The following is a 21147-nucleotide window of genomic DNA, read 5'->3' as shown; positions in this document are numbered from 1 at the left end:
TTTCTCAAATGCCACATGCTGAGGCTCCTATACTGAATGTAGCACCTGACCTTCTCTATAATTGACTAAAAATATTGATGTAATGGCATGGGTCTGATTGTGATTTATTAAAACCACTGCTGATCCCAGGCCAGCTGCCAGCATTGCAGCCCACTGATCGTGTGGCATTAGAAAAGCCATCAATAGTGAAACAAAATAAATGACATTAATGGGAAAGTATTAGGCCTACATAACCATGGCTACAAGCAAATTATGTGGATTCCAAAGGAGGGTCAAAATAAAAAAAAAAAAAATGCCACAAACGAAATTTTTAAAAATTCTAATATGATTGAATTAAAAAACAAAATGCTGCTATAATTCTTTAGATAAAACACAAAGAAATTACACTTAATTTAATCCTATTCACTAGAATTTTGCTCATTGTGCATATTTCTTTTAACAGGCTTAGGATAGTTAAATGCATTACAGCTACAGTATGACTCTGATTTCTCTCTAATGCCATTTATGTTTTCTAGAATTATGCTAAGTGAAGAACAAAGTACACTGTGTTATTCCCATTTATTACAACCATGTCCATAATTTACAAGCTGATTATGCAAGCCTCATACAAGGGAAATCAGAGAATAGTTAACCACTGTCAAAGAATGGTGAGACAGCATACATTTTTGTCAGCTATATTTTCTTACATAGACCTTAAAGGGAGCATTAAGAGCTACACATTCACATTATTGGGAATTAATATTGGAAAGGACTATTTAAAGATAATTTTATAAAATGCATTAGGAAGAAACTAGGTGTTCTAAATAAGAGTTGAATATGATATAGAACTAAATATAATAAAAAAAGAAATATCAACATACAGGCAATGTGCTTTATTACATACTGTTTTTAAATAAAATGTAAGATGCGATTTATAGAGAGGAGAATATTAATTTAATCCTATCAATTTTCTTTGTGATGGTACATCCTTTCTTGTTGTTATGAATTTAAAATGTACACATTAGGAAGCTAATAATTTGATAGGTATTTTCATTTGAGAGGAAAAAGTAAAAAATATTTTGTTCAGTGGATTTCCAGAAATATTAAAATTTCAAAATTTATTTCAATTGTTTCTGGCTTAATGAATAACAGAGTTGATGCCTTAGAACAACTCTATTACTGAAACACTAATTATTTTCAGATAAATACATTTCATGGTCCATTTAGCTCTCCAAGATATTTTATTACACCAAAATCACTTTAGGAAAACCATGTTTTCCATTTTGATACCACATGTACACTTTGCTATACAAAGGTATAGCTATCAACAGAAAGAATTCTGATCCCATCAAACTGACGCATGAAACGGTTGGCATAAGTTATCTAAAGGTTTTTATTTTAAAACGGCAAAACCTCTTAGGTGAAAAAAGTAACTTTTTAAAAAGATTCAGTAAATACATACTGAGTTCCCACTACAAGTGAAGCGCTATGCATCAGAGTAATATCCTGATTTATTCAGTATCTGATGTCAAAATGACACCAAATCTGTAATAATAAGGCACTATGAAGCTCTAAAACCCTCAATACAACACTCCACCATTGTCCCCTCCATGGGCTTTTATGTGTTGCAAGATAAAGCACCAGAGATCACTGACCCCATGAATGCATGTTATTTCCATGACCACTCTTGCACTTGCAGATTAACTGAAATAAGATTAAAACAAACAAACAAACATGGTTCCTGTTTTCTTTCCTTTTGCCCTCAAGACACTGACTTGCCTTTCTTCCTCTGAATATGAAAAATTAGGTACCCAGAAATATAATTCATTATATGTAAATATTCTTTGTAATAAACATCACATAACATATTTACTCTATATTAGTGAATAATTATTGAAGCTTACATTTCTAAAAGTTAAAATTGTTTTCTTTATCCTGGACAATTCCTAAAACTGGATTTTGATGTCTGATAGACACAAAAGTTGATTAAAACTCAAATGAAAGCAAATTACATTCCTACATAATATACAAGTAATTGACTATATTTGTTTTTGTTGTCTTCTAGAAAAAGTTACACAAAAATGAGAAATTAAAATATAATGTTTTCTAATGGGCAAATAAAATTTTTTGTCATTAACATTACTTAAAAGAGTCAACACATGCTTCTGAAATTTGTAGCATAAAATATTCCATGGAGGATAAATTTTATAATTTGTCCAAGTTCCTTAGTCTTGAAAAGCAATTTAATTATTTTGTTTCTAGAAAGTAGAATCAACAACAGCATGTCCTGTTTGGCTATTTTGAAAGAAGGTAGATTTACTGACTAAAATTTTAAAGGAGTCATTTTACCAAGTTTATCATCACAGTCCTGCAATTTGCAACATAAGAAAAAAAAACATTTTATTATATTTTCAAAATTATATTTTGAAAATATGCTTATTTTCAAAAAACAATAAAAGAGAGCATAGATTTTTAAAACAAAATGTTATACATGTATAAATTTGGCTATAAGTGTAGCTAGTAAGATAGTTTAAGATAGTTTAACTGCTTCCCTTAATAATTCATTTCAAAGGGAATAAATAGATAAAGCAAATATTATTTTGGAAGTAGTTGAGGAAACTGAAATATCTACAAAGATCCATAATTGTACCAATACTGATTTTCTCCTTCCCTTTTACTTTAAATTCATAGAGATGATGAAATACAAAATTAAATGACTCTCTTCTTCATCTGGCTTTGATCATATCCAAAGCCATTTATCTAAACCTAGGCCATCTACAGAAAATAAGTGGCCAAATCCTAAAGGTATCCTTTTACCTCATTGCAGAATTTCCCCAGGCTCCATGCTTGTCTGTGAGAATGTTGATAATTTTCTGGATTAGTTGAGTTGCTGTCACATGGTCACGATATTTTGCTGCTCTTATCAAATGATCACACATCTTCTCATCTTCTCGTTTGTCTGCAGAATACTGGGCACACAGTGACTTGGATAGAAAAGAAATTATTATAAAAATATGAAAAAAACTTTAAAATGCATTATGAAATAATCTTTACCCTAAGTCAAAACAGCCAAAAGTTTAAACCTACTTTCATATTTCTTATTAACCTAACTGACTGAGATTTAGTGATCTGCTATCTCAGTACAACATCCTACAATAATTTACTTCTCTGAAGTCAGTCAGGAGATATACTCAGAAGTGGTAAACATTGAAGTAGAGACCTGAACAACAAGAAGAGAAGACAGTCTTGTAAGAACCAGGAGCCCAGTATGACAAACAGCATGAAGTGAAGTTGCAAAGGACTTGAGATACAGTAAATAAGGAGAATAATCTTAAGAAATTATTTTCAAAATGCAGGCCAGGGCTACATCATTTGTATTAGGGTAAGGAGTTTAGATTGTATTCAAAGGTGATGGGATCCCAGTGGTAAATTTGGCGAAGTGAAGTGATCAATTTACATATTAAAATGATCATCCAGCTGCTATTTAGAGAATACATTGTAGTAAGACAAGAAAAGTGAAGTGAGCAGACAGTAATGAGGCTACTGCAGAGGGCCAGAAAAGAGACGATAGCAGCTCACAACAGTAAACTGAGCCAGTTCTAAACACCTTTAGAACATGAAACAGTTTTGTCTTTTCAGTCCTAGCAAAATATACCAAGAGCACTGGGATTCACTGGGATCTTATTTAAAAGGCAGAGTCTCAGGTCCCAGCCCAAATTTATTCAATTTGTGTTTGAATTTTAATACCCATGAGATTTACATACATTAAATTTTAATTTCCATGAGATGTATATTAAAAAAAACCTTAGAATTACTTGTCAGTAATCAGATACACTATAATTGCTAGTTTCCAAAATGCTTATTTCTCTTTATTTTGGAATTCAGATACTTGTGGTGTAATGTTTGTGATGCTGTACTTAAGGCTCTGTTTAAAATAAGTAAACAAAGATGGATGTAAATGTGGTCCTTTGTTCTATTCACAGTGTCTACTAGAGTCCTCCCCTTAACTTCAAAATCTAAGTTCACAAATACATACATACATACACACACACACACACACACACACACACACACACACACACACACCCTCTGATAGATAAGTAACATACACCTGTTGTTGGAACAAATATCACTAGTTTACATACAGAAGATACAATGTGGATGCATGCCTGCCTTTCCTACAGTATACCAGTTTTGTTAGATTGCTGCCACACACTACTCCCACCACCACCCTAGCAACAAACAGGAGTCCTGATTGTCCTAAACTAATCAGGGTAATAATCACACACACACTGACAAACTGGATTAGGGAAAGGCACTTGATGAAACTGGTATAGTTAGGGCAAAGTTCAAGTTTTTGTTGGATAGTTAGTTTCCTCCTTCCTCTCAGAGTATAAAAGCAGCAGCACACAACTCTAGGAGTGATGGAAGCTCTCTGTACCATGAGGGAAGCTGGCCTGATGATACAGCCAAAATGAGAGCAGAACTATGAAAACGGTAGAAAAATAGAGCTTATTCCAGGTGAAATAATGAACTTCCAGATCAATCAAATTCTAAAGATTAGCCTACCTTCAGACTTCCTATGACACTTTTTAAAGACTTTTATAAGAGCCAATAAACACCTGCTCATTGTAAACCAATAGAAAACTCCAAAAAATTGATTTTCTGTTCCTTACACCAAAAGCAACCCAAAAGATATGGTGTATATGTACATGCATAAAGAATCAAATATCTTAGCCTGTGCAAAACACTATGCTAGGGAGATGAAAAGCTGAATTTAATGAGGAAGGAATTCTAGAATTCATTCTTGGGGGTAAATAAAAGAAACCTTTAAAGCAAAGGCAAGTCAGAAAAACATGAATCAATTTCAGGGAGGGACAAAGCAAGAGAGTTTGACCCTAGTACAAAATACAGGTAGAAAGAGTAACAGACTGAAGAAATTCCAAAATAAAGAATGAGTATAGAAAAAAGTCAGAAGAATCATAACCTATATGAATGACTAAAAGAATGGGAAGCAAAACAAAAACCAGATTACATTATCACCCTTGATAATATATCCTGTCAGTCTTGATCAATTCACTCATTTGCCTCTTTAGGTCTAAATCTCCTCATCTGCAATATTAGGAGATTATATTAGATCTAAGATTGTGTCAATCTGCCAATCAGAAGATTCTAGGCAACTTCTGTGAGGGTACTTGAGAGCACCTGAGTACAAATTCTGAGAGATGTACACTGGTAAGGGCAAACAATTTATTTAGTCTAACCAATAATGTGGAGAAAATAAATCCTTCTGAGAACTAGATTAATTGATGAGAAATTAAAAGCAAATTTCATATACTATATTTTTAAAAAAGATTAACCAAGCAAACCACAGAAGAGTTGTCTGTCAAAAACATAATTTGAGCAAATAAAAAAAAGATTAAGAAATATATGAAAGAGCAGTAGTTTACGTGAAGATAACTAGGAAATTACTTCATTGTAACGAAAATGTTAACTGATATATCATATTTTTATATACTCACTGAAGAACTGAGAAGCATTCTATAGCTTATTTCATATCTAGCCCAACCATACACTAAAACAAATAGTGCAAAATGAAAGACATTTACAGAACTGTAAACGTTCAGCATTCTCTACTATGTCCATATCTGCCCTTGTCTAACTTTACCTAAGAGGAAATTCAAATCTACTTGTGAAATTTGGAAAATCATTGGTTTCTAAAATGCTATGACATACCACATACCTTCATATTAAACACTATTAAGAGTACCCGAAAATACATTATTAAATATCCTATCATTTTGATCTCTTATTAATATTATAATTTAACATCAAATCATATTTTGTAAACATTTGATAAGCTATTGAAGTATGCCCAAAAAGGCATAATTCTAAAAACAAGGGCTCAAGGTAAGCTAAATGGTAAAATGGTTTAAAGTGTTCTTTAATGGATCCTTCTTTACAATTTGAACAGCAACTTTTCATATCTGACATAAAATCTATAGATATAAATCACATTAAAGGGCTATTCTTTCCTGATTATCAATCTCTGTCTCTTTGTGGAACATTAGGGTCACATCTGACCTAAACAAATGATAAAAGAAAACCAAAAAAGAATGTTTCATACAGATAATAATGAACTTGTAACTATTTTTTTAATGTTTTATAATTTAATTTGAAGATGTTCTTATTTAAAAACCAATAATAAATTCTGTGCATGATATATCATTCAAAGTCAAGTAGAGTTAAGAAATATTTACTTTAGGATCAAATACATATTACTTATTTGTAGTACACATATTTGTGTATGTACATGTACCTGTATTTAAAGCTTAACTGGAGGTATAAGAGACCTTAACAAAAATTGCTATTTGTCAGTAACATAAACAGTCAGATCTAAACCTTTATTCAACTTTATTTTAGGCAGATTTTTTATGTTTTATATCAACTTCTCTGTTTTCCTATTCTAAGCACTATATAAGCTAGATAATATAACAACACAACATGGCCACAAAATATTTGAGTCTAAAAAGAAAAAAAATAAGCATTTTGAGAACAATTCAATTATACTTGATTATTGCTAAAGAAACCTAAGATGTATAACCCTAGAATGAAGAAACTCAATATCGAAGTTGAGAAAACTCCTCAGAAGAAATTTAGTCACTCTCAGTAAAAAGGCAAAGTGGCCATTTTAGCCCTTTAAATGTAAATGAATAGAAACAATATTTAATCTTTCTTTCCAGGTGTCATGGCTGCACCTAATTTTACTATTCATCCTTGGAAATGAAAATAAGAGAGGACACAAACAAATGGAAAAACATTCCATGCTCAGGGATAGAAAGAATCAATATCGTGAAAATGGCCATACTGACAAAAGTAATTTACAGATGCAATGCTATTGCCATCAAGCTACCATTGACTTTCTTCACAGAATTAGAAAAAACTACTTTAAATATCATCTGAAACCAAAAAAGAGCCGGTATAGCCAAGACAATTCCAAGCAAAAAGAACAAAGCTGGAGGCATCACGCTACCTGAGTTCAAACTATACTATAAGGCTACAGTAACCAAAACAGCATGATACAGGTAGCAAAACAGATATACAGATGAATGGAACAGAACAGAAGCCTCAGAAATAACACCATACATCTACAACCATCTGATCTTTGACAAACCTGACAAAAACAAGCAATGGGGAAAGGATTCCCTGTTTAATAAATGGTATTGGGACGATTGGCTAGTGATAAGCAGAAAACTGAAACTGAACCCCTTCCTTACACATTACACAAAAATTAACTCAAGATGGATTAAAGATTTAAACATAAGACCTAAAACCATAAAAACCCTAGAAGAAAACCTAGGCACTATCATTCAGGACATAGGTATGGGCAAAGACTTCATAGTGACTAAAGCACCAAAGGCAACTGCTAAGAAAAAGCCAAAATTGACAAATGAAATCTAATTAAAGAGCTTCCGCACAGCAAAAGAAACTACCATCAGAGTGAACAGGCAACCTAAAGAATGGGAGAAAATTTTTGCAATCTATCCATCTGACAAAGGACTACTATCCAGAATCTACAAGAAACTTAAACAAATTTACAAGGAAAAACAACCCCATCAAAAAGTGGGCAAAGGATATGAACTATTTACATATGGAAGACTTTTCAAAAGGAGACATTTATGCAGCCAACAAATGTGAAAAAATGCCCATCATCACTGGTCATTAGAGAAATGCAAATCAAACCACAGTGAGATACATTTCACGTCAGTTAGAATGGTGATCATTAAAAAGTCAGGAGACAACAGATGCTAGAGAGGATGTGGAGAAATAAGAATGCTTTTACATTGTTGGTGGGAGTGTAAATTAGTTCAGCCATCGTGGAAGATACTGTGATGATTCCTCAAGGATCTAGAACTAGAAATATCATTTGACCCAGCAATCCCGTTACTGGATATATACCTAAAGGATTATGAATCATTCTACTATAAAGACATGTGCACATGTGTATTTATTGCAGAACTATTCACAATAGCAAAGATGTGGAAACAACCCAAATGCCCATCAATGTTAGACTAGATAAAGAAAATGTGGCACATATACACCATGAAATACTATGCAGCCATAAATAAAGAATAAGTTCATTCATATCTTTTCCAAGGACATAGATGAAGCTGGAAACCATCATTCTCAGCAAACTAACACAGGAATAAAAAATCGAACACCACATGTTCTCATTCATAAGTAGGAGTTCAACAATGAGAACATACAGGCACAGGGAGAAGTACATCACACACTAGGGCCTGTTGGAGGCTAGAGGAGAAGGGGAGGGATAGCATTAGGAGAGATACCTAATGTAGATGACAGGTTGATGGGTACATCAAACCATCAAGGCACATGTATACCTATGTAACAAACCTGCACATTCTCCACATGTATCCCAGAACTTAAAGTATAATAAATAAATAAATAAAATTTTTTAAAGTCCCAAAAGATTTTTAAAAAATAGAAATGGAAAATGTTAATAGACATATTCTCTATTAAAGAAATTGAATTCAACTAAAACTTTACCACAAAGAAATCTCAGGCCCACATGGTTGTATCAGTGAACAAAACTGTTTGTATCAAAAATGTTTGTATCACCAAACATTTAACACAAAATAATACCAAGGCCGGGCATATGGCTCATTCCTGTCATGGCTCACAGTTAGGGAGGCTGTGACAGGAGGATCACCTGAGCATAGGAGTTGGAAACCAGCCTGAGCAACATGGTGAAACCCCACAGCCAAATAAATACAAAAATTAGCCAGGTGGCATGTACCTGCAGGCCCAGCTAGTTGGGAGGCTGAGGTGGGAGGATGGCTTGAGCACAGGAGGCAGAGGTTGAAGCAAGCCAACATCATGCCACTGAATTCCAGTCTGGGTGAGAGACCCAGGCTTTGTCTCCAAAAATTTACAATAGCATGAAAAATATGAAATACTTAGCTATATTGTAAAATGTACACAGATCTATAAAAAATAAAACTAAGATAAATTAAGAAGCTAAATAAATGAATATACAATTTATATATACAAAATATACAGTTTATAAATTTAAAGATTCAATATTTTAAAAATTGATTTTATATATTCAACAGTCTTAATTTAAAAATTTTAGTAATTTTTATAAATACTGAAAAGCTGATTCTAAAACGTATATAAAAATAGAAGGTAGGCCAGGCACAGTGGCTCACACCTATAATCTCAGCACTTTGGGAGGTGGAGGTGGGTGGATCACGAGGTCAGGAGATCAAGACCATCCTGACCAACATGATGAAACCCCGTTTCTACTAAAAATACAAAAAAATTAACTGGGCATGGTGATGTGTGCCTGTCATCTGAACTACTCAGGAGGCTGCGGCAGGAGAATCGCTTGAACCAGGGAGTAGGAGGTTGCAGTGAGCCGAGATCACACCACTGCATTCCAGCCTGGCAACAGAGTGTGATTCCGTATCTAACAGAAAACAAAACAGAAGATAATAATAGCAAAACAGCTTTAGAAAACAAAGTTGTGCTGGGCACAGTGGCTCATGCCTGTAATCCCAGCACTTTGGGAGGCTGAGGCGGATGTATCATGAGGTCAAGAGTTCGATACCAGCCTGGCCAACACAGTGAAACCCTGTCTCTACTAAGAATACAAAAATTAGCTGGGTGTTGTGGCAAGCACCAGTAATCCCAGCTACTCGGGAGGCTGAGGCAAGAGAATCGCTTGAACCCAGGAGGTGAAGGTTGCAATGAGCCAAGGGCACACCACTGCATTCCGGCCTGGGAGACACAGTAAGACTCCATCTCAAAAAAGGAAAAAAGAAAAAAAAGAAAACAAAGTTGTATGACTTTACACCCTTCCAGCCATACTATAAAACTAGAGATAAAGTGCAATGGTTATTAGATGAAGAAAGAGACGACAAAATGAAGAGACAACTGGTACTGAAACACCTGGCTATTCACATAAGGAAAAAAAAAGAGTAATATTTTCTTTCACCTAACAGCATACAAAAAAATATTTAATTCAAACTAGATCAAAGACATAAATCTAAAAGTTAAAACTATAACATTTCCAAAACACAACAGCAGAAATTTTTTTACAACTTTGGGATAGGCAGTTTTCTTTGAATGGACAGCATAACAGAAGGCATGGAAGAAAATCACAAAAATTTGAAAACTGACAAAATAAACTTTCAAAATTTAAAACACCTGTTCTTTAAAAGAACCATTTATAAAATGAAAGGTAAGCCACACATTTAACATACATATAACTGACAAATGAATTCTTTATAGAATGTAGACAAACTAATTAAAAATTATAAGCAGAGGATTTGAACACGCATTTCACAAAAAATACACAAATGGCTAATAAGCACATGAGAAGATGACTAGTTAGTAGAGAAATGCAAATAAAAATCATAATAAGCTATCACTAAACACCCATTAGACGAGCTGAAATTTAAAAGAGCTGCAATATCAAGCACTGATAAGGACATGAAACAACTGGAACTCTCATATCTGCCTTGCTGGTTGAACCGTAAAGTCATCAACTACTTTTGAAAATAGTTTGTCAATTTCTTGTCAGCTTAAACATACACATACAATAGCATATAGCAATTCCACTCCTAGGTATTTCCTCAAAAGGAATAAGAACATATTTCTACAAAAATAACTTGCATGAAAATGCCCCTAGTGCATTTAGTCATAAAAGCCAAACACTGAAAACAACCCAGTATCTACCTATAGCTGAATGGATAAACAAAATAATTCAACTTAATTAAAAAAAACCAATAATACACACAACAATGTAAACAAATAGCAAAAAGTTTACGCTGACCAAAATAATCTAGAGTACCTGCTGCTTGATTCTATTAATATAAAATTTTATAGCAGATGAAACTATAATAACAGAAATCAGATCACTGGTTGTCTGGGATTGCATATGAGTACATGGAGTGGAGCTGGACACAGTGGATCACAAGTGAATTCTCTAGGATGACAGAAATTTCCTATATCTTGATTGTAATGGTGACAGAGGTATAAACCGTTATCAAAACTCCTCAAACAGTATATTTAAAATTTTATTGCATACAAACTATACTTCCATAAAATTTATTTAAGAAGCTTTTGTTTATTTTTTCAGACAGGATTTCACTCTATTGCCTAGGCTAGCGTGCAGGGGCGTGATCTTGGCTCACCACAACCTCAATCTCTTGGGTTCAAGCAATCTTTCCATCCCAATCCCCCAAGTACCTGGGACTAGAGGCACACATCACCAAGCCCATGTAATTTTTTCTATTTTTGGAGAGATGAGGTCTCATTATGTTGGCCAAGCTAGTCTCAAACTCCTGAGTGCAAGCAATCCACTCACCTCGGCCTCCCAAAGTATTGGGATTACAGGCATGAGCCACCACACCCAGCAAGAAGTTTTTAAAAACTGAATAGACAAGGCATAGGCAGAGAAAGCAGTTAAAATACTCACACCAAAAAATAAGCTCATATAGCAAATAGGTAAATACCTTCTACAAATCAATGAGGAAGAGACAGATAACCAATAAGAAACTGGGTAAGAGAGCAACAACACGTAGATCACAAAAGTAAAAAATAAATAATATATAACAAGCAGGAGAAAAAATAGACTCAATTCTTTTTTTTTTCTTTTTTGAGATGGAGTTTTGCTCTTTGTTGCCCAGGCAGGCTGGAGTGCAGCTGTGTGATCTAGGCTTACTGCAACCTCCACCTCCTGGGTTCAAGCAATTCTCCTGTCTCAGCCTCCCAAGTAGCTGGAATTACAGGCCATCAAGCCTGGCTAATTTTTGTATTTTTAGTAGAGACAGGGTTTCACCATGTTGGCCAGGTTGGTCTCTAACTCCTGACCTCAGGTGATCCACCCAACTCGGGCTCCCAAACTGCTGGGATTACAGACATGAGCCATCATGCTGGCCAACTCAATTCTTTTAAAAATTCAAAATAAACATACAACTACCAGAATGCCAATATAAAAATCACCAGTCAATTGTTGATGAGAATGCTGACCAATAAGAACTCTACACTGAAGCAGAGTGGTATACACTTTCGCAAGATAGTGTGCCAATATTTATTAAAAGTGAAAATATGAACATTTTATATGCATGACGATGTGCACCAAACATATAAAATGTTCACAGTACATTATTCATAATAGCTAAACACTAAAAACAACCCAACAAAAGAGATTATTTAAAAACTAATGTACAAATTCACAGTAGCTAAAAATTGGAAATAATCCAATTGCTTATCAACAGTACAAAGAGATAATGAACAGCTAGCAGTCTCTATATAATGGAATACTATGTAGTAATGAAAATAGAATTGAAAATTGTTAGAATATAATTAAATTTTAGAAACATAATGTTGAAATCAAAATTCCAGATTAAAATACATATTTTATAATTCCATTTATATAAGGGTCAAAAATTAGGCAAGACATTATAGTGCTAAAAAAAAAACCATACTTAAGTTTTGAAAGAAAAAACAAAAACAAATATCAATCATAGGATTCAGAACAGTGGTTACCTAAACAGAGGAGAAAGGGGTTGTGATTGGAAGGCTAGAAGACTACTCACAAACTCTTTGTTTCAGTATCACAGAAAAATTAATAATGTTAAATATACATTGTTTCTAAAGTTAGGTTTTCAGAGTAATATGTTTTGTTTTATTTTGTTTTGTTTTGTTTTGTCCTGAGACGGAGTCCCACCCTGTCGCCAGGCTAGAGTGCAGTGGTGCAATCTCAGTTCACTGCAACCTCCACCCCCTAGGTTCAAGAGATTCTCCTGCCTCAGTCTCCTGAGTCACTGGGACTACAGGTGTGTGCCACCTCACCCAGGTAATTTTTGTATTTTTGGTAGAGATGGGGTTTCACCATGTTAGCCAGTATGGTCTCGATCTCCTGACCTCGTGATCTGCCCACCTTGGCCTCCCAAAGTGCTGGGATTACAGGCATGAGCCACCGTGCCCAGCCCAGAGTAATGTGTTTTTTAAGAAATAAGTTGTCAAAAGCAAATTTTTATTAAGTTTGCAATTAAGTTCTCATTAAGTTTTAAAATAAAAATAAATTACAAACAATTTAATGCTAAAATAACAAGCCATTTTCCTAAGTTAATAATGTTTAATGTTAATTAAACAGTTTATGTGTGTTGGTCTCACAAGTTTTCTATTTAAAACCTCTTTTAAAGACTTTTAAAATAAATATACACTTGCTTTTAAAAACAAAGAATAAGGACATAAAAGAAAAAAAAAAATGTCTCTCTTCTACTTGCTCCCTGTTTGGTCAGTTGCTTTCTACAGATGCAGTCACTGTTTAGAGTAAGATGTGACTCTTATATAACGGAATCAAACTGTATATCATTCGATGTCAGGACCTTCTTTCTTTTACATGGCTACAAACAGATTATTACATTTTTAGTTAACCAAGCATTGCTTCTGCTAAACACATTTAAGTGTAGTACTTTACCTCTCAATTTGCCTCAAAATACTTACACTGTACTCACACTATAAACTACCTGTCTCACTGAAAATAATTTAAAAGTGAAATCACCTCAGTGACAATACATGAAGAAGTTTCTCAGTATTCACTTTTGGAAATCTTTGTATTTGATCCCTTACCTTAGATTTAAAGTATGATCTTTAAAAAAAGAAAAGAAAAGAAAGCTATTTACAGAAACCTCAGAAAGACTCATTGAAAGGACAGAAAAATGAAAGCTTAAAAATCTCAACAGCAAACAAAAGTCAACCAATGACAATGTGTGACAGCCAACTTTAATTCTGAAGTGATTTCTCTGTCACACAACGACTCAAACTATTGATTTCTCCCAGCATGAAAACGCCTAAGCCAATGAAACAGATAGAGCAGCATCTCCTTCCTCCCTTCTCCCTGCACCCCCATAACAGCATTCAAGGTTAAAACAGGCAGAACACTTATCAAAGTATCTCTTCCATTTCTTCTTGTTTTAATAGACTGGATAAAACATGTTGGGTTCTTATCTTTACCAACTATAGTCCTCGGACAATATTTTTAAATAATTTGAAGATTAATATACATTCTTCTTTTCTTTTGCTTTACACTTTCAGTAATAAAAAACTTGTCTCAAAATGCTTTTATATTTTTTTCTGAGAACTCTGAAGAGAAGTATATATAATATTTGTAAAAACAAGCTACCACTAAGAAGACTTGTGTGTCAAATCCACCCATAATATTTTGTTTTCATTATTTCTTTAGAGTACTTATTAACAATAAAACCCATAAGTACGTAAGCATCTTCCAAAAACACAAGGTGAATCCTTCAACAATGCAAACATATATCATACATCTGTTTGGAAAATAAAGTAAAATGTGACTGGTATCTGTGTTCAAGAAAATTATAACAACATAAAATGTAAGCAAAGGATAGGGTTGATATCAAATAATTATATTTTACAATTATAATATGAGACAAAAATAAGAGTCAGCTCTCTGTATCCTCAGGTTCTACATCCACAGATTCAATCAAACTTATTGTTTTATTTTGTTTTAGAGTCAGGGTTTCACATGTCACCCAGGCTGGAGTGCAGTGACATAACAACTCACTGCAGCCTCAGCCTCCCAGGTTCACACAATCCCCCCACGTCAGCTTCATGAGTAACTGGGACTACACACACACATCACTATTGCCAGCTAATATTTTTCTGCAGAGACAGGGTCTCTCAATGTTGGTCAGGCTAGTCTCAAACTCCTGGTCTCAAGTGATCCTCCTGCCTGAGTCTCCCAAAGTTCTGGGATTGTAAGTGTGAGCCACTGCACAAGGCCTTGACCAATTTTTGATCTGCATTAGTCCTGGAACCAGTTCCCCATGGATCCAAAGGGATGACTGTATACCTTCACAAAATATTATGTATAAATGGTTACACAGAGAGGCAAAATTAAGAAGCTTTAATTTCTTAAGCTTTACTTTTTGCTAATGTACAAATGAGTTAGAGGATCTTAAGCAAATCCTATCATCTTTTAACTCTACCTAACCAATGGATTTTTTAGAGCATAAAAAACTAGAGTCTTTTAGTCATATTAACAAGGTTTTCTACTTATGAGTAAATATATTTACTACTACAAATAGGTAAATCTTACACTTACAAGGCTGGACATGGTGGCTCACACCTGTAATCCCAGCACTTCAGGAGGCTGAGGTGAGCAGATTTCTTGAGGCCAGGAGTTCAAGACCAGCCTGGGCAACATGGCAAAGTCCTATCTCTACAAAAAATGCAAAACTCAGCTGGGTGTTGTGGCATGCACTGGTAGTCCCAGCTACTTGGGAAGATGAGATGGGAGGATTGCTTGAACCCAGGAGGTTAGGCTACGGTTAGCCATAATTGGGCCACTGCTTCAGCCTGTGTCACAGAGTGAGACCCTGTCTCAAAAACCAAAAAGAAAAAAAAAAATGCAAATAAAAGTAGTTCAAGAACAGCATGAAAGCCAGAAAGAGAAAAGCAATTATGTATAAAAATCATAATAATGTAGTTAAGAGCACCAACTCTAGAGCTAGATGACTTAAGTTTTAACTCTTGGCTTTGACACATTCATGCTTAAGCAAGTTATTTGAAACCCTGTGCCTCAGTTTCCTCACATAAAAAGGTGATGATGTGGTATGCTTTTCAGTAGGATCAAGAATAGACGTAAAACAATTAGAACATTGTCAGTCATATAACAGTAATACCTAACTTATTATAGGCTTAATTGTGACATAATCAAATTACATAACAAATAGTCTGTCTTCCAGCATCTCAGAGTAGTTTAGTAAAATAAATGTGACATGAGATAGAAATAAACAATGTGATAACTGCTCAAAGAGTTATATACAGTATACTTGGAAAGAGAGAAAAAGAAGGAACTATTAAGAATCAGGGAGAGGCTGGGCACAGCAGCTCATGTCTGTAATCCTGGGACTTTGGGAGGCTGAGGCAGGCAAATGAATAGCTTGCATTCAGGAGTGCAAGATCAGACTAGGTAATATGGCAAAGCCCCATCTTTACAAAAATATAAAAAATAAAAAAAATTAGCTACACATGGTGGCATGTATCTGTAGTCCCAGTTACTTGGGAAGCTGGGGGCGGGGAGGATTGCTTGAGCCCAGGAGGTCGAGGCTGCAGTGAGCCAAGATTGCACCACACACTCCAGCCTGGGTGACAGAAGAGACCTTGACTCAAAAAAGTTAAAAAAAAAAAAAACACACATGGAGAGTTTCACAGAAGAATTAAAGCTAAGTACCTGTTCACCAGGAAGAAAGGGATAGAAAAAATAAAACGTAGCAAATAAAAGAGGCCAAAAAAGAGAACAAGCTCAAATAAATGCATTTTTTAAAAGCAAAGATAGGAGTAACAGAATGAGACACGCAATAAAGAGGCTTCTCTTTTTAAATATCCTGATACATGTTTATATTTTCCTTGGGTAACTAACATATTTCCTACCCATTCCCTTCATAAAAGAATTATTCCTTGAAGGTTTACATAAATTATTTAACACATAAAATATTAACTGGATTTGTATTTCTCAGCTGAAGATTGTTATAATGCTATAATTTCTTTAATTCACATTCAAATGTATTGCCAACACAGGCCATTTCATAGCAACACACCTGAATATTAACTGGGTTATAAGTACCATTTCTCAAACTACCTGTTATGAAGGGCCAGTTTTTGTTTTTTTAAACCTTTTAAATACATTGAGGACTGATGTATTTGATGACATTGCCAGAATTCAAGCTATAAAACTTTTTAAATACTCAATTTCTGTACTCAGCTCTTTATGGATTACCAACAAGTAATTTGGTCAGCACACCACACTTAAACAGCACTAGTGGCCAGGCATGGTAGCTCACGCCTGTAAACCCAGCACTCTGGGAGGTCAAGGCAGTAGATCAAGAGGTCAGGAGATAGAGACCATCCTGGCCAACATGGTGAAACCTCGTCTCTACTAAAAATACAAAAATTAGCCAGGTGTGGTGGTGGGCGCCTGTAGTCCCAGCTACTCTCCTCAGGAGGCTCAGGCAGCAGAGGTTGCAGTGAGCCAAGATCACATCATTGGGCAACAGAGCAAGACTGTCTCACAAACACACACACACACACACACACACACACACACACACACACACAAACAGCACAAGTGTAAAAAGATACATAGAAGGAAACTATTTTATCAACTCCAGTACTGCCATTTTGCTTTGTATGTAAAATACTTGCTTTGCAAAATAAAATACTTCATATTATAAAATACTTGATCTTATATCCAGTGCTTTACTTTGTATTAATAAACCATAAACAACAATAGCCAATATTCTAACTTCACATGAGAGAATTCTAAATTATAAACAAATGATGTATAAAATACACTGTAAAGATTTTTAATTAGCTTAGTTTCTTATTGATCTTTATTTTAAAATCCATTAAGAAAAGGAAGGCTTTACATTAGTACATGATCTGGTTGACGGTTAAGATAACCAGGAGATACCATTAACTGAAAGCTTGAGTAGACAGAGGCTCGATATATCTCTGAGGGATATATTCAGACCTTTTGTTTAGAAGACATTTTCAATAGATAAAGAGGTCTGGTTTTCAAAATATATTTTAGAATATTCAGATCTTCTCTTAGAAGAGATTTTCAATAGCATTAAGAGGTCTGGTTTTCAAAATATATTTTATAAGAATATACCGAGAAGACAATGAAAAAACACTCTTCCAGTTTGGGTTTAATTTGACCAACAATGTCTGCAGGTATAACGACAATTTTACCTAAATATAAACCCTTTGCTTTTTCTAGCTTGCTAGCTTTAATAGTAATATAGTAATAGTAAACATCTAAGTAAAACAGCTGCTTTTTGAACCAGGTGCAGTATCACTTAACAATTTGCAGAGACTCATCAATTCACTTTTAGGTGGTCTTCCTTTATCCCACCAGGATAGGTCCTTTAGATTCACAAACAGCTCAAAAATTACTTCTTATTATATGTTATGCATATACATATGCCTTATCTGGTGAGAATATGACGTTCAAAAGATACCTAAAGAAGAGTAACAGCAGAAAATATTGAGGCCCTTCTTTTAACCTGGCCATTTTCAAAAAGCTAAAGTTGAGAATAAGACAAGGTAAAACACATCATGGGAGAATCTCTAAAAATAGTGTATTCCAGACTAAATACACAAGACTTTAGATATGAAAACTGAAAAATATTATTACTGCCTAGTCCAGGTCTGTAGAAGTCAGAACATATATGATAAATTGGGGTTAGAGTTTTCTTAAAAAAATGTGATGGTACCATTTTCAATCAACCTGAGGCAGGAAAAAAAGGGTAACATTGGACTGAGGAAAAGCCAAGATTCTTCTCTAAGAGTGGAAGCAGGTGAGCCTCAACTCTAGAAGTAGTCTGGTCAAAACAGTTCTCATTGTGGGGAAGCTAAACTAGCCTCTGCAACATGCAAAGGGAGAAGGCCTGGGGAGAGAAGGAGAGATGGTCAAGAGAAAACTGCCTATTCAAGAGTGTGGCCTATAAAGCCTAGGAGATGCAATATCTAGTATTGTTTTGTTTTTCTCTTCTGCATTGTTATGCCTTTCTATCATTGCAAGGCCCACAAAAGAGAAAAGCAGAAGTTTATGTCCATGCTTTGGACAACAGGATAAAGAAAAACAGCTACTGCCTGGAAAAGTTGCTTGTAAGATGGGAAGAGGTATCCTCCACAGCTCTGACATAATGCGATCCAGCAGTAGTGTGGATAGGAATCTGGGGATAAGAGTCTTAGATTCACTGTGGCACATGTAAGCATTCAATTCCCAGAGATTATTTAGAAGAAAAAAATAGTTGTTACTGAACACTTCGTATGGATTCAGACTAATAGCTACATTAGATTTATCAAGTCCCATTTATTCCTCATAACATAGGTACAGGTAAACATCATTATTATCCTGATGTAAAGGTGTGGCAGTGGTGTCTTACTTCACATGGTTTAGTGAATGGCAATGCCAAAACTAGTAAACAATTTTATCCAACTAAGTAGTCAGACCTAAGGTAAACTGCAACAGAGTAATCATGTGGTCTCTCATTGGTTGGGTATTCAAACTATAGCAATTTGGATATTAAAAAGAACTAGAATACTTGTCAGTTGGTTCTACTGGTACAGGTTGAGTATCCCTTATCCAAAAATTCAAAATTCAAAATGCTCCAAAATTTGAAGCTTTTGAGCACTAACATGACCCTCAAAGAAAATGCTCACTGGAGCATTCTGGATTTCCAGGTTTTCAAATTATAGCTATTCAACCAGTAAATATAATACAAATATTCCAAAATCGAATAGCTATAATTTGAAAACCTTTTGAGACGGAGTTTCACTCATGTTACCCAGGCTAGAGTGCAATGGCGCGATCTCGGCTCACCGCAACCTCCGCCTCCTGGGTTCAGGCAATTCTCCTGCCTCAGCCTCCTGAGTAGCTGGGATTACAGGCACGCACCACCATGCCCAGCTAATTTTTTGTATTTTTAGTAGAGACGGGGTTTCACCATGTTGACCAGGATGGTCTCGATCTCTTGACCTCGTGATCCACCCGCCCCGGCCTCCCAAAGTGCTGGGATTACAGGCTTGAGCCACCGCGCCCGGCCCCAAAATCTTAAAAAACTAAAATCTGAAACCTGTTCCCAAGCATTCTGGATAAGGGATACTCAGCCTGCATTTTATCTCTCATAGTTATCGATACTGTTTTTATCTAAGGTGAAGAAAATAACAATGATAGAAAACAGAAATGCTACAATTTACATTTGTATATACAGTTATGCATGGCTTAACAACGAGGATAAACACCATAGATTATATATAGCCTAGGAGCCATACAAATATATGCAGCTGTATTGTATTAAATATTGTAAGCAATTATACCACAAAGGCAACTATTTGTATACCTAAATATAGAAAAGGTATGGTTAAAAAATGGGTGTAAAACAAACCCCAAAAAATGGTATAGGCCACTTACCATGAATGGAGTTTGCAGGACTGGAAGTAACATTGGGTGAGTCAGTGAGCAAGTGGTGAATGAATGTGAAGGTCTAGGATATTATTGCACACTACTGTAGACTTTATAAACCGTGCACACTTAGGCTATACTAAAATAATTAAAAAATATTTTCTTCAATGATAAATTATCCTCGCTTACTGTAACATTTTTACTTTATAAACTAATGTTTTTAAACTTTTTGACTCTTTTGTAATAACACATCTTAAAATGCACACTGTACAGCTCTGACAAAATATTTCCTTTCTTTATATCCTTATAACTTTTTTTTTGTTTCTTTGCTCTGGCAAGATAGAGGCTGGAATGTAGTGGCACGATCACAGCTAATTACAGCCTCGACTTCCTGGGCTCGAGTGATTCTCCCACTTCAGCTTCCTAAGTAGCTGGAACTACAGGGGTGTACCACTAGGCCCCTGGCTAACTTTTTTATGTTTTGTAGAGAAAAGGTCTCCCTATGTTGCCCAAGCTGGTCTCAAACTCCTGGACTCAAGCAATCCTCCTACTTTTACCAAAGTGCTGGAATTACACTGTGCCTGGCCTATAAACTTTATTCTATTTTTTAATTTTATTTTTCTAATTTTTAAATTTTGTAAAAAAGTGAGACACATTAGGCGAGACCTACCCAGGGTCAAGATAATCAATATCACTGCCTTCCACCTCCACATCTTGTCTCACTGGAGGGTTTCTGGGGCAGAAACATGCATGGAGTTGTCATCTCCTATGATGATAACGCCTTCTTCTGGAACACCTTTTAAAAGATCTGCCTGAGGGTGTTCCACAGTTAACTTTTTAAAAAATAAGTAAAAGGAATACACTCTGAAATAAGTATAGTACAGTAAATACATAAACCAAATACATAGTCATTTAGTATCATGTAATCGTGCTGTACTTTCATACGAATGGAAGCACAGTAGGTTTGCTTCCACCAGCCTTACCACAAACAGGTGAGTAATGAGTTACAATATGACATTACAATAACTACAGTGTCAATAGGCAATAGGAGTTTTCAGCTCCATTAAAATCTCATGGGACCACCATTGTATACATGGTGCATCATTTACCAAAACATTGTTATGTGGTGCATG

At 35.0% G+C, this 21147-nt stretch overlaps 1 protein-coding gene and 1 long non-coding RNA gene across 6 annotated transcripts in view; one reads left to right on the top strand and one right to left on the bottom strand.

Annotated features, from left to right (window-relative positions):
• Window positions 1-20294, top strand: part of LOC116529049 — a 20793-nt gene extending 499 nt beyond the window's left edge. Inside the window, exons 2-3 of the long non-coding RNA XR_004259353.1 lie at window positions 4076-4079; window positions 20015-20294. This is a non-coding gene — a long non-coding RNA (uncharacterized LOC116529049). The remainder of the gene's footprint in view (window positions 1-4075; window positions 4080-20014) is intronic.
• Window positions 1-21147, bottom strand: part of LRBA (LPS responsive beige-like anchor protein) — a 726864-nt gene that overhangs the window by 393179 nt on the left and 312538 nt on the right. For all 5 annotated transcript variants that reach the window (XM_032246531.1, XM_032246532.1, XM_032246533.1 and 2 more), the window contains one exon: window positions 2797-2963. In XM_032246531.1, coding sequence (XP_032102422.1) covers window positions 2797-2963 — 167 coding nt within the window. The remainder of the gene's footprint in view (window positions 1-2796; window positions 2964-21147) is intronic.

Source organism: Sapajus apella, unplaced genomic scaffold (genome assembly GCF_009761245.1).
Source record: "Sapajus apella isolate SASKATOON/1434 unplaced genomic scaffold, GSC_monkey_1.0 scaffold61, whole genome shotgun sequence".
NCBI classification, from domain to species: domain Eukaryota; kingdom Metazoa; phylum Chordata; class Mammalia; order Primates; family Cebidae; genus Sapajus; species Sapajus apella.
The sequence above is the reverse complement of the archived record's forward strand: the minus strand, read 5'-3'. Positions and strand labels throughout refer to the sequence as shown.